The sequence below is a fragment of the Vespula vulgaris genome, chromosome 11 (assembly GCF_905475345.1).
Source record: "Vespula vulgaris chromosome 11, iyVesVulg1.1, whole genome shotgun sequence".
Lineage (NCBI taxonomy): Eukaryota > Metazoa > Arthropoda > Insecta > Hymenoptera > Vespidae > Vespula > Vespula vulgaris.
Window position 1 is genome coordinate 4,019,200 of NC_066596.1, and position 13,777 is coordinate 4,032,976.

Consider the following 13,777-nt stretch of genomic DNA (forward strand, 5'->3'; position numbering starts at 1 on the left):
CGATCACTGAATTTAATTCACGGAACTCTATTATATTTTATAAATTCAGTCTGTGCGACTGTTAAAAGAGCAAATAACTTTACGAACAAACACTGACTCTAACGACTGCATTGCGCGCAGTCTATGTAAAAGCACTTATCGTTTAAATCGCGAAACACGAACGAACAAACACTGCTTCTACTTCGCGATATTTTTATTTTAGCGATACAAATCCTCGATTACTTCTTTGCTACGTGCGCGATTGCAATGAGTTCTGAAACAAAAATCCAAAGAAAATAATAAGTATCACTGTTATAATGAAAACTATAAATCATTAAAGAAATATGTGATAGAGAAATATACTTACTTTAAATCTTCGTTAATATTCGCTCGAATGACATTCGTAAAAATTTCTAAGTCCATTCGTGGTGATAGATTTTCAAAGTCCTCCGGGAATCCAAAAATTTCTAAGTCCACTCGTGGAGATAGATTTTCAGTTTTCCGGGAGTGCCAAAATTTCTAAGTCCACTCGTTGAGATAGATTTTCAAAGTCCTCCGGAAGTGCAAAAATTTCTAAGTCCATTCGTGGTGATAGATTTTCAAAGTTCACCGGGAGTGCAAAATCGAAGACTAAAACAAAAGAAGTAGTGTAAAATTATGAAAATCTGAGTGATAGAAAATATACTTGCGTCTATTCTTCGTTAATCTCGCTGGAATAGTATCCTTCGAAAATTTCTAAGTTCCCTCGTCGAAGTCCAAAACACAACTGAACTAGTAACTGTGAGAGTCGGTCGAAGGACCGTCTTTGTTTTCCTCCCTCGCAGGCGAGTATCCCCACTTCCCAAATTAATCTAAAATCAAATAAACTGTGCAGAATATTGTAAGAAGGAGAAATTCAAATATATATTTTATTAACTATTCGTTAATACTTGCAGGAATGTTCTCCGGGAAATTTTCTAAGTTCCCTCGTCGAAGTCCAGAGCACAACTGAACTAGTAACCGTGAGAGTCGGCCTAAGGACCGTCTTTGTTTTCCTCCCTCGCAGGCGAGTATCCCCACTTCGCAAATTAATCTAAAATCAAATAAACTGTGCAGAATATTGTAAGAAGGAGAAATTCAAATATATATTTTATTAACTATTCGTTAATACTTGCAGGAATGTTCTCCGGGAAATTTTCTAAGTTCCCTCGTCGAAGTCCAAAGCACAACTGAACTAGTAACTGTGAGAGTCGGCCGAAGGACCGTCTTTGTTTTCCTCCCTCGCAGGCGAGTATCCCCACTTCGCAAATTAATCTAAAATCAAATAAACTGTGCAGAATATTGTAAGAAGGAGAAATTCAAATATATATTTTATTAACTATTCGTTAATACTTGCAGGAATGTTCTCCGGGAAATTTTCTAAGTTCCCTCGTCGAAGTCCAGAGCACAACTGAACTAGTAACCGTGAGAGTCGGCCGAAGGACCGTCTTTGTTTTCCTCCCTCGCAGGCGAGTATCCCCACTTCGCAAATTAATCTAAAATCAAATAAACTGTGCAGAATATTGTAAGAAGGAGAAATTCAAATATATATTTTATTAACTATTCGTTAATACTTGCAGGAATGTTCTCCGGGAAATTTTCTAAGTTCCCTCGTCGAAGTCCAAAACACAACTGAACTAGTAATTGTGAGAGTCGGTCGAAGGACCGTCTTTGTTTTCCTCCCTCGCAGGCGAGTATCCCCACTTCCCAAATTAATCTAAAATCAAATAAACTGTGCAGAATATTGTAAGAAGGAGAAATTCAAATATATATTTTATTAACTATTCGTTAATACTTGCAGGAATGTTCTCCGGGAAATTTTCTAAGTTCCCTCGTCGAAGTCCAAAACACAACTAAACTAGTAATTGTGAGAGTCGGTCGAAGGACCGTCTTTGTTTTCCTCCCTCGCAGGCGAGTATCCCCACTTCCCAAATTAATCTAAAATCAAATAAACTGTGCAGAATATTGTAAGAAGGAGAAATTCAAATATATATTTTATTAACTATTCGTTAATACTTGCACGAATGTTCTCCGGGAAATTTTCTAAGTTCCCTCGTCGAAGTCCAAAGCACAACTGAACTAGTAACCGTGAGAGTCGACCGAAGGACCGTCTTTGTTTTCCTCCCTCGCAGGCGAGTATCCCCACTTCGCAAATTAATCTAAAATCAAATAAACTGTGCAGAATATTGTAAGAAGGAGAAATTCAAATATATATTTTATTAACTATTCGTTAATACTTGCAGGAATGTTCTCCGGGAAATTTTCTAAGTTCCCTCGTCGAAGTCCAAAACACAACTGAACTAGTAATTGTGAGAGTCGGTCGAAGGACCGTCTTTGTTTTCCTCCCTCGCAGGCGAGTATCCCCACTTCCCAAATTAATCTAAAATCAAATAAACTGTGCAGAATATTGTAAGAAGGAGAAATTCAAATATATATTTTATTAACTATTCGTTAATACTTGCAGGAATGTTCTCCGGGAAATTTTCTAAGTTCCCTCGTCGAAGTCCAAAACACAACTAAACTAGTAATTGTGAGAGTCGGTCGAAGGACCGTCTTTGTTGTCATTTATCGCAGCCGAGTATCCCCACTTTGCAATTTGAATCTAAAACAAAATAAATCGTATAGAAAATTAGAAAAAATGTGTGAGAATAAATGTACTTACATAAACTCTGTTCTATTACTTGCGGAGGACGCGTATTGGGAGAACCGCGATGCGTACTCGTCGAAATTCGAAGCAAGACTGAACCATTAACTGTTAAAATCTCTCGAACGCTCGACTTTGTTGTCATCTCAGGAAGCCCAGTATCCCCACTCCACAATTTCATTCTAAAACGAAATAAATCGTATAGAATATTGAAAGAATGAGTAATATAATTATGTACTTACATTGACTCTTCTTTTTTATATCCAAAGGATGCGTACTACAAGAACTGCGATGTATACTCGTTGAAATTCATGGTAAGACTGAACCAGCAGCTGTCAAAATCCATTCTATTGGTGTCATGGGTGGGACAGTATCCCCACCTCCATAATTTAATTCTAAAACGAAATAAATCATATAGAATATTGAAAGGACGAGTGATAATAATACAGTGATAATAATAGTGATAATGTTACATTAACTCTTTGTTATTACTTCTGGAGAATGCGTACTACGAGAACTACGATGTGTACTCGTCGAAATTCGTAGCAAGACTGAACTATTAACTATTAAAATCGGTCGAACGTTCGACTTTGTTGTCATCTTAGGAAGCCCAGTATCCCCACTCCACAATTTAATTTTAAAACGAAATAAATCGTATAGAATATTGAAAGAATGAGTGATATAATTATGTACTTACGTTAACTCTTTTGTATTACTTGCGGAGAATGCATACTGCGAGTACTGCGATATGTACTCGTCGAAATTCCTTTTTTGATGACATTTTACGTAATCAACGGCTGCGAGACTAAAATATTAAAGTATAGAAATTTTACATTAACAATATTTCATGCGTACGAAATATAACGCGTATTACGCATCGTGTAATGTGCAAACGAATATATTGTTGTTTAAATATTAGTTTGTTGTACTCCATGTACGTCTTACTTTGTTTAAATAAATGTATTACTATCAAAAGTATTAATTGTTCGTATTAACGTTCAGAGATAGAGCTTCGATGCTTACTCGGCGAATTGCAAAGAAAAACTAACTCAGTAATCTTCAATGTCAAGTAAAGGTCCCTTTTTGAAAGACATTACGCATAACCAACGCCACAAGACCAAAATATTCATTACGCATCATGTAATGTTTAAATGAATGTACTATTGTTCAAATATTGCTTTGTTGTACTACAAGCATATCGTATATTGTTTACATCTTCGTCATATAATAGAAAATATTAATTATTTAGACTGAGTTCGCCGATTTACGTGAGCCGATATATTAAATGCAAATTATTTTATATTTAAGGTGTATTACAAACTATGTAACATATAAGTAAATGGATTATTATTTAAATTTTATTTAGTTATTATTTATTTATCTATTTATATTTTAATTCTATTATTTATTTATCTACTTATATTTTAATTCTACTTGAATCTAGAAAAAACACGAATAAAAATTTTAAAAATAATTGATCATTGGGCATCATAGATATCTTGATTAGATCTATTGCAAAGTTTACATTGATCTATTCTACATTAACTTTTCTATATACGATCAAATCATTTTCTACATTATCGACAAAATTGACTATTGTAATATATATATATATATATATATATATATATATATATATATGAAGTTTGTATAAATTTGAAATAAAATTAATAATTTATACTGTAAAATTACATTTCAACTTTGTGCAATTACTATATCAAATATAACAATTGTATAAACTTCGAGCCAATCGAGCACTCGATTGTTTACTAGTTATTGATGCACAATCGTTGACAATTTGAAAATGAGAACAAGTTCATATTTCGTATAAAATTTATATATTAAATATTTGAAATTAAAAAAGGAAAAAAATCTTTTCGTGTTAAGTATCATCGCGTCATGAAAAAGATGAACACGGGTGCAGATCAGGTTGTATACTCGACGGAACTGAATGCGATATTACAGTCATAAAAAATACGCAGTAAGTGCATTGATAATATTTAAAGCTGATAAAATATATCTTCCATCGTCTTAGAAAATGTTTGAATTAGAAAAATTATTGAGATAAACGTGTGCTATATAAGACACAATAAAATCAAAAGAGAATATGTTATTCAACAGAGTAAGAACTAAGAAGCACATATTTAATCGCATACTTCTTCATGAATGGATAATGATACTTCATTCGTACGTCAGCAAAAGCAATTTCGTACATTGTCAGCGAAAAGAATAAACCTTGCAGCTCTTCTAATGTGACGTCCATGCGGATTTAATGCTTTCGTTTATTACGTACTGTAGTAAAGTAAAAGAACGGAGTAACTATTAAAATATTATACAAAAAAAAAACCGATAGGAATAATAAGTTTCATAGATATTACAGAATTTTTAAAATCTTTTTATTGTTATCTATATTGCTTAAAGAAAGAAAGAGAGGGAAAGAAAAGGACAGAGAGAGAGAGAGAGAGAAAGATTGTGTTTGTCCGTAAACCTGTCGACACACACCTGTCGTTCAGGTAAAGCAGTGGTGCGCAAACTATTTTTAGACAGAACAATTTTAGACAATTCTTAACATATTTTCTTAATTACATTAGTAAATATAAGAGTTATATCATTTTATTTTCATTAAAAAAAAATAAAAAATAAAAAATTAACTCTTGAATTTAATTATTATTATTATAGGTAAAATTTATAAACATTTCACCATTTTCAATAATTTACCAATTATCCAATAGTTCCTGGAAGGAGACCACAATCCATAGTTTGCGCATCACTGAAGCAAAGGGCTATTTTATATCTAATAATTCAGTTAGAATGGTGGGGTAAAATCAAAAATAGTAGTGGGAGTAAAACTGTGTATAAGTGATGAGTAAAAGTCACGATTGCAAGCAGCTCAGTCCCCCTTCATGCCCGAAGAAACTCTCAGCTGCTAGCAGCATGCTTCGACACAAGATTATCACGTGTCTCCTTGTCTTATTTCTATTTAATCATAGTTTCGGGTGAGTAATACGATTCATTCCGACTATTGCGTTAACGTTTTCAAGTGTTATATAACGCAACATTGTTGAATTTTATCCTGCAACTTATTCACAGAATGATCGTGTTCATCATCGTTATAACATTAATATGTTGAAGAAATAATTATAGGCAAAACTCGTTATTTAACCATGAGAACACTTTGCTGATAGATTATACGTTTTATTACGATTATTCGTACTATTTCAAAATTGTATTCGAAAACAAAATCTAATCTATATACGTAGACACTTAATATATTCAAGTACTGCATTAATACAATTTTGAAATAGGAGCGATAAGATAGTACAGAATATTATAACACTAAATTCACATTGTAAAAAATGAATGTTCGTAAGAACTTGTTTTTTTTTATTTTTACCTAGGAGAAGACGTTCTAAGTGCCAAAATAAAATAGAAGATCCTCACTACTTCGACATTCTAATTTTCACTCAACACTGGCCGCAAACAGTGTGTTACTTATGGAAGGAAAAATCGGAGTCGCATGCCTGCGCGTTGCCCAAGGACGATGAATGGTCTATTCATGGTATATGGCCAACGAAGTATCACAGCGAAGGTCCAAATTTCTGTAACAATTCCTTGCCATTTAACGCGAGCACTCTGAAGCCAATAAAAAATGAATTGGAAACAAAATGGATCGATGTACAAAATGAAAAGGATACGTATTCCCTATGGCGTCACGAATGGAACAAACATGGTACTTGTGCTGCTGTACTTCCAACTTTGAATAGTGAACTAAAATATTTTCAAAAAGGACTTCAACTCTTGGACGTTTATGATATGAAAAATGTTCTTGGAAAAGTAAACATCGTACCTGGTCGCAGTTACTCGGTACAAGATATTTTAAACGGAATTAAAAAAATTATAGGTAAAACAGCAGAAATAGTATGCGCGCATAACGAGGTAGGTATATTTAACTGGATTTGAAAATTTTAATTCAATTACTCACGATCATTAATAATTTAATTACTTATTGAAGGAAAAAGAAGAAGAATATATTTTTGAAATTAGGATCTGCTTCGATAAGACTTTACAATTGATCGATTGCGATAACATTAGTGGATATCCTGCTACTACTTGTAGAGATTCTACGCAAGTTATATATCCTGGTATTGTACCGTCATTTTATAACGTGATACAAATATAAAAGTAATTTTTGCTAAATATATAGCAACTTTCAAAGACGATCTTCGAAAACTATGGATGGAACTATTATAATATAAAAATGGAAATTCAGCCTAGACTGCAACTTAGAAATTATTAATTAAAATTTCTTATAATGTTTATATGTGTGTGTGTGTGTGCCGTATATACCGTATGTACCATATATCATAAATCATGAAATTATTAATACGAATTATACAAATTATTGGATCATTATATAAGAAAAGGCATAATATTTTTATGTGATTTACAATAAAATACGTATACATTATTTTCAAACGTATATTTTCTGCTTCCCACGCATTTTTAATTATAGCATTTTTTGAAAATCAAGTTATGAAAAACTTATCTGCAATCTTAAATAACCAACGCATATTAAAGAATTTGTTTCCTGTAGCACTTAATTGCAATTAAATTGCATGTTTACAGATAATGCAACTGCTCACAGTTTGTATTCTGATCATTAAAGTAGAAATAGATAGCACTCAACACAATGCAGTCTTTTTTTGAACGATTATAACTGCAGAAGGCACCAGCCCTAAAAAATACAGATAACAAATAAAACATTTCTTAATTTCTTCAACTAAATTAATGTCAAACACGGCATACCTAAAACGTCTAATGGTACATCATAATCCTCCTCTGTGAATACCTTTTTAGGAAAGTTTGTCATTAAATTAAACGGTCCACAATCATCTGTCCGATTCATTTCAACGAATAATCTAACTGCAGATAATTGCTCCTTACTTCCAAAACTTTGCGTTAATGTTCTTCCATTTGTAAGTCTAATCTGAAAAATATTATATAAAATCATAAAGGCTTTGCCTATCCTTCTTTTATTTCTATCTTTCATATTTCTATTTATGAATACTTGAAGCTTAGTCTCGCTATAATCTTTCCTATGATGAGACGACGTAGACGAGGATGACGACAATGACGATAACGTTGATACAGAATTAGGAATCTGACTGTTATCGGCTGCAGCTTTTGCACGTCTTGCTGCTTTGTCGGCTTCGATTTGTGCCTTAACTCTTTGCCTTGCTAATTTTTCTTCTTCCTTCTCCCTTTTTCTTTGTTCTAAAAGCTTCTTCATTTCTAATTCTTCCAATCTGTAATTGGTAAAAATATAAAATCGTTAAAAACAATTCTAAATGTACTATTTATCAAAGTTTCCATTTTCTTAGCATAATGCCTTACTTCTTCCTTGCCTCTGACATTTCTTTTCCAGATTTTATTCTATTTCTCTCCCTTTCAAAAGCTTCTTTCTTACTTTGTTCCTCTCTCTCTTTCCTTTTTTGTCTCAATTTTTCATCCAACAATTTCAATTGTTCCTTTTTCTCTTCCTCAGTAAGTGGTTTCTTTTCTTCTGTACTTTCTGAAAATCTATCGTGTCCTGACTTTGTAGCGTGAAACTCAACTGCAAGACTCGAGTTAAAGAGCTTTCCACATCTGTAAAATATTTAAAATGACAACCATGGGAAATATTATAAATAGAAGTTAAATGTATAAATTATTATCATAAAATAGTCAAAATATAGTTATTCAATAGTTAATAAATGCACAATAAGAAAAACATGTACCTACACATCGCATTTCATTGACTTCGCAACTTCTGTTGTAGACACTTGTCCACCCGTACTAGCAACACTATCTTGTGCTGGAGTATCAGCTACAGAAGCTGGTGCACTTTCAGCAACAGGAGGTTCAGGAGAAGGTTCAGTATCATCAGAATGAGCTAAGAGCCTTATAAAATAATTATAATATTTTTATTGACATGAACGAATAAATCGATTAATATATAAAAAATAATAAAAAGGAAACGAAATGATCTTTTACCATTCCATTGCAGGTTCTACGCCGTTGTTTCCTGTAATTTCCAGGGCCTTTTCGCTATAACAAAACACTTAATGTAAATTTATAAGGTTAACTTTTGCGGCTTGGATGTATTATTTAGTAACTTACGCCTTGGACATGCTGAAACCCATGTCCACGAGCATGGCTATATCTGCCGATGACATTTTTCAACGTTTATTCAGACGTTAAATAAATTTTAGATCAGACGAGTACCTTTTCAAATCTATTCACTTCAACGAAATCTAATTGTCACGTCGAACCGACGCGCTCTCTATACACTGTCTACTCCAGTGATCTCACGCAAAAATGTAACCGGAAGTACAGATATATATGGGTGTATGTGTCTATATTATATATATATATATATATATATATATATATATATATAACACACACACATACACACGTATTATATACAAATTTGAATTTTCTAACTATACATGACTAAGTTGTTCGATCTGATTTAAAATAAAAATTTACTTCTGTAAAATCTTAAAATATTAAAAATTTTGTTCATAATTGCATTCTACGTATATGTATACCAAACAGTATATAAAGTGAAGATTCGTCCTTGTTTATTTTCGCATTAAACATCGTTTACATTCAACAAAAACAATTAACATGTAGAGATTATTGAATCTTATAGTTTATAGAAATATTCTTGTTTATTAAAAAAAAAAAAAAAAGGTGGGTTCAAAATATAACATAACACAAGGTACTAAAGATTTCTAATTAAATATGGATTATATGCATGTGATACAGATTAATTCTAGGAGCATGGTCAACGCGCTATTAAATTGTTTGATTTATCATATAGTATTATTTAAATAAAAATTAAGAAACTGTTCGCTACATCGTCAATATTTATAACTCGAATGTATTCGATTTGCACAGTGTAATTCTTAAATACATTGTGCCTGTGAACATTTCAGGTTTCCGGAATTAGACGCATTCCTAATATACTGATAAGTTATAAATGTTTAATCTAATATTCTTGGGAAGCTTTGTCTCCCTTTCCAGATCCTCCAGTACCAGTCTTTTTCGGTAAGAGAACAGCTTGGATATTGGGCAGAACACCACCTTGAGCAATGGTAACACCAGACAGAAGTTTGTTTAATTCTTCATCATTACGGATAGCTAGCTGCAGATGACGTGGAATTATCCTGAAAGTTAAGAATCAAACAGTTGAAGATAATAAGAATTTTTGCTCTTAATCTTGAGATATACGGAGATTGGAGATTAATATGGAGATTGATTTAATATGGAGATTGATTAAAAATATTAGGAAGAGAAGATTAAGAAATTGTATTGAACACATCAATAAAAGACTTTAAACTAAAGTCCATGACCTTGCTGAGCCTACTTCTTCAAACAACACATACTATGTCAATAAGAACATTACAAAGGTACTTATAAAAGCTGTGTGTAATTCATTTGAAAACAAAACTAGCATATATATAACATGTTTAAAAACATATTTATTAATTTCACAGCCGAACTATTTTCCTCAGTTAATGTTCGAGATAAATATTTTTTTTTCTTTTTATTCAAGGCAAAAGAAGACGATAAAGAAAACATGGAGTATTCTGCAAGGATTGGAAAAGAAAGAAAGGGGGAAAGAGAGAGAGAGAGAGAGAGAGAGAGAGAGAGAGAGAGAGAGAGAGAGAGAGAGAGGGAGGGAGGAGGAAGGGAGAGAGAGGGAGAAAAGACAGATATAAAAACCGAAATAGAGGGGCGAAGGAGAAAAAAAATAGGTATAATTTTCAGCCGACCTTGTCTTTTTGTTGTCTCTTGCGGCATTCCCGGCCAACTCAAGTACTTCAGCCGCCAAATATTCCATAACGGCGGCGAGATAAACTGGTGCACCGGCACCGACGCGTTCGGCATAATTTCCTTTTCTCAAAAGACGATGGATTCTTCCGACCGGGAACTGCAGCCCTGCCCTACTGCTACGAGTCTTTGCTTTTCCCTTAGTCTTGCCTAAGAAAAAAACCATATATCCGATCACGTTAATCCAATTTTCCTAATTTCTCTTCCTCCAAGAGAGAAAGAGAAAGAAAGAAAAGAACCAAGAGAAAGTTATACGTTCCACTTGGTCGTTTGGTTAATTAAAGGCGTATACTTACCGCCCTTTCCGCGTCCCGACATCTTTTCACTGTTTTTCGAGAGATTATATCTATCTAAATTGGAAAAGAAGCGAACAAATATCGGCTTCACTCGAGCGGACTACGAAGATCTTTGTCCTTTAACGTCGAGTGTTACAGAGAGAATGAAGCCGTTGATTCGTTGCACGACGACGACAAAACGGTTATGCGTTAGGACGTCAGATATTTTGGCGGCGGCGGTTGGGTAGGTGCTCGTTTGCGCGGGAAGACGCCACAGATCGGAAACAACCAATAGAAGCAGCCAATAGGATCGTGAGAAATATTCCTGTTAATTTTTACGGCTTCTTTTCCCTTTTTCTTCATTTAGTTTCGTTATCGTCTTGAAATTAATTTTTCTTTATTGAAATTTTCCTTTAGATATTTTTATATTTTCAACATATGTCGAGTTAATCGTGATTTTATAATAATAATTTGTTTGGCGTCGAGGCTACGCTCGTTTATAAACCGATCGAGGCGACATCTTGCATGAAATAACGATTAAAAGAAAAATGTAACAATAAAAGATTATATTGAGAATTATTAACGTTAAACTCTTAAGATTTTCCTTTGTAAACTATATTATTGTTAGAAAGATTGCAAAAATAAATAAATTCGTTATCGTTGCTAAGTACTTATACGTTGCAAAAATTATGGCGGGAAAATAATTGCAAAGTACGCAAGTGAATCTTTCGAACGGACTACTTTCTACTTTCCTTTAATCAATAAAAATTATTCTTCGCTGGGAAGAAAGAGACCGTGTGTGATTTTGAATGGTACGATTGTAAAAAGAACGAGAATTTCTAGCTATTGAAACCTAAGTTCCTCCATCATGTTGCCATGATGCGTCTGTGCAATTTTAAAGCTAGACAACAACTAAATTAAACTTTTTTAAATAATAAATTTTCTCTGCCTCGAATTCTTAACTTCGAATTTTCCCGAAAATAAATTTGTAATTATCTTATATCATATATCAATTGTATATGCATATTATATTATTGATATTATTAACATTCTTCAAATACGAAAAACTTTATAATGAACAATATTTATTTATTAATAATTTGTTACGATTAAAAACAGAAATGAAATTCGATATATAACAAAACTATTTTATAAAATTAATTCATGAAGATATTTTCCTAAGATAAATGTTGATAAGGAAAATGTAAGGTGACAAGAAAGCATACACGAGATATTCATGTTTTCAACAATTTACTCCTAGGCTCGTCCTGGCCAGACTGAGACCGATAGACGCTTTTGGTCTCTTTCTGTTATATAATACATAAAAATAATGATATTTACAAATGTAGGATAATGTTAGGCACTCAATGAACAAAACAATGAAATTATAAACGATCGTCTTATTATATATTTTGAGGGTTGTTACGGTTTATGATCAATTAATGCACTCAGAGAGCAGAGCTAGATAAGTTAAGGATACCAAAGTCAATGGAGTTTAATTATGACGTTGTTAAATAAAAATATTTTTTTTTCTCCGTTCGCAATTTTAATCACATTCAATTGGTATTACGATCCGATTAGTGTGAACGCGGAATGTTGGATTATCGGGTAATCAAGCATTTTTCGTGGAATGTGCTCGCACAAAGTCTCACGTTCTTCTTATTTTCTTTCTTTGTTTAAATTAAGTCACTTTACCTAAGTACCTCGTGATTGTATTACATTAACTTTCTCGTATTCGCTGGCCTTCAAGTTATATATATATCGTAACTCGTGGACATCGAAAGGAAGGAGTTCTCGTTACGCTCTCTAAATCAAGCGTATTTCCATTTTGTATTCTATGAACGTCCGCGGACTAGAGTTATCGTGAACTTTTATTAAATTAAAAGTGACCGCGTGATCCTATTTTCTGAACGTTTCATTAGAATCTAATTCATTGTGATCGCAGTCTATTTGATATATTAACTTAACTATATGGTAAAATTTATATCACCTCATACGTGATATTATTATTTTAAACGTAAAAAAAAAGGTCGAAGTCACGATCTACATTCGCAATGACTTTATTGACATCACCAACTAATTTGGTGAACTATGTCCTTCGATCCCATGTCCCACTTTAGCTCCATCACTGTTTTTTTCTCATCACTGCTTTCGATTAACTCGACATTAGAGTCCACATTACTCAGAATAAAATAAGTTATACGATTTGTCTATTTCTCATTAAAATAGTATATGTGTGTGTGTGTGTGTATGTGTGTGCGCGCATGTGTGTATTTGTATTTATGTATGTGTACGTGTTTGGTACAAATTATAATTATTTATAGTAGAGTGGAATAAGAGCCGTTAGCCAAAACTAGAAAATACCTCTCATCGAAGGTTCCTGATATTCAGCTTGATTTTCCATTTGGTTTTGTATTTTGTTTCCCTTTTTTTATATAGATCATTTTACACACGCTGATATGACTCTTTGTTAGAATAAAATGGTAAGTATCTGCATCGAATATAAATGTCTTTTGCAAATTGTTCTTCCGTCGAATGCACTGACAAACGACTATTATGTATGTAATTTCTTCTTGAACAAGGATTCCGCAATAATTAGTCGAATTCATCATGAAATAAGACTTAAAATTCCTAAACATTTGGTCAATGTAACCCTTCTGCTTACTTGTTTATATTTATCTACATACTACATTTTGTAAGGTATGTCGAATGCCAACGGCTCTTAACCCGCCGATAATATCACAGATGAATGAGTTTCCGTGTTGTGCGTCATGCATCGCTACCTAAGAGTCCTAACAAGTGCATTAATTCTCTCGATCTTTTCACTAAGCACTCGTCTTTCAGAATCGAGTGCTGTTCTAGCTGATAAAAGTTCGTATATTCTCCGTTCGAGTTGTATTGTTTCGGATCGCAATGCATTCGATTGCGCCGCCAATCTTGATGTTTCGCCAGTTAGAATTCTTCTCTCCAATACTTTATC

At 33.0% G+C, this 13,777-nt stretch overlaps 4 protein-coding genes and 2 long non-coding RNA genes across 12 annotated transcripts in view; 2 read left to right on the top strand and 4 right to left on the bottom strand.

Annotated features, from left to right (window-relative positions):
• Positions 1-712: 712 nt before the first annotated feature.
• On the bottom strand, positions 713-2,511 carry LOC127067569 (uncharacterized). Of its 4 annotated transcripts, none has more exons than XR_007782661.1 (6): positions 2,456-2,511; positions 2,235-2,377; positions 1,572-1,714; positions 1,351-1,493; positions 1,130-1,272; positions 713-830 (listed from the first exon to the last, which is right to left on the bottom strand). It is a non-coding gene; the product is annotated as an uncharacterized LOC127067569 (long non-coding RNA). The 4 variants fall into 4 exon arrangements; XR_007782662.1 differs by lacking the exon at positions 1,572-1,714 and adding an exon at positions 1,793-1,935; XR_007782663.1 differs by lacking the exon at positions 1,351-1,493.
• A 2,854-nt stretch (positions 2,512-5,365) lies between these two features.
• LOC127067576 (ribonuclease Oy) lies at positions 5,366-7,109 on the top strand. The gene is made up of 3 exons (XM_051002660.1): positions 5,366-5,637; positions 6,040-6,577; positions 6,654-7,109. The coding sequence occupies exons 1-3, from the start codon at positions 5,504-5,506 to the stop codon at positions 6,819-6,821; spliced, it is 840 nt and encodes a 279-aa protein (XP_050858617.1). The 5' UTR covers positions 5,366-5,503; the 3' UTR covers positions 6,822-7,109.
• Positions 7,107-8,983, bottom strand: LOC127067575 (UBX domain-containing protein 1). Of its 2 annotated transcripts, none has more exons than XM_051002657.1 (7): positions 8,801-8,983; positions 8,675-8,728; positions 8,423-8,581; positions 8,036-8,287; positions 7,710-7,947; positions 7,448-7,628; positions 7,107-7,376 (listed from the first exon to the last, which is right to left on the bottom strand). In XM_051002657.1, exons 1-7 carry the CDS (start codon positions 8,854-8,856, stop codon positions 7,324-7,326), a joined length of 993 nt encoding a protein of 330 aa, XP_050858614.1. In that variant the 5' UTR covers positions 8,857-8,983; the 3' UTR covers positions 7,107-7,323. The 2 variants fall into 2 exon arrangements, with proteins under 2 accessions (XP_050858614.1, XP_050858616.1); XM_051002659.1 differs by having other exon boundaries at positions 8,675-8,741; positions 8,801-8,959.
• Positions 8,984-9,245: 262 nt separating this feature from the next.
• On the bottom strand, positions 9,246-11,022 carry LOC127067578 (histone H2A). Its single transcript, XM_051002663.1, has 3 exons — positions 10,819-11,022; positions 10,465-10,672; positions 9,246-9,855 (listed from the first exon to the last, which is right to left on the bottom strand). The coding sequence occupies exons 1-3, from the start codon at positions 10,838-10,840 to the stop codon at positions 9,678-9,680; spliced, it is 408 nt and encodes a 135-aa protein (XP_050858620.1). The 5' UTR covers positions 10,841-11,022; the 3' UTR covers positions 9,246-9,677.
• On the top strand, positions 9,851-10,581 carry LOC127067581 (uncharacterized). Its single transcript, XR_007782667.1, has 2 exons — positions 9,851-10,098; positions 10,245-10,581. It is a non-coding gene; the product is annotated as an uncharacterized LOC127067581 (long non-coding RNA).
• A 1,009-nt stretch (positions 11,023-12,031) lies between the features above and the next one.
• The window catches only part of LOC127067570 (uncharacterized), a 72,425-nt gene continuing 70,679 nt past the window's right edge, over positions 12,032-13,777 (bottom strand). For all 3 annotated transcript variants that reach the window (XM_051002651.1, XM_051002648.1, XM_051002649.1), the window contains exon 16: positions 12,032-13,776. In XM_051002651.1, the coding sequence (XP_050858608.1) occupies positions 13,577-13,776 (200 nt within the window). In that variant the 3' untranslated portion in view covers positions 12,032-13,576. The remainder of the gene's footprint in view (position 13,777) is intronic.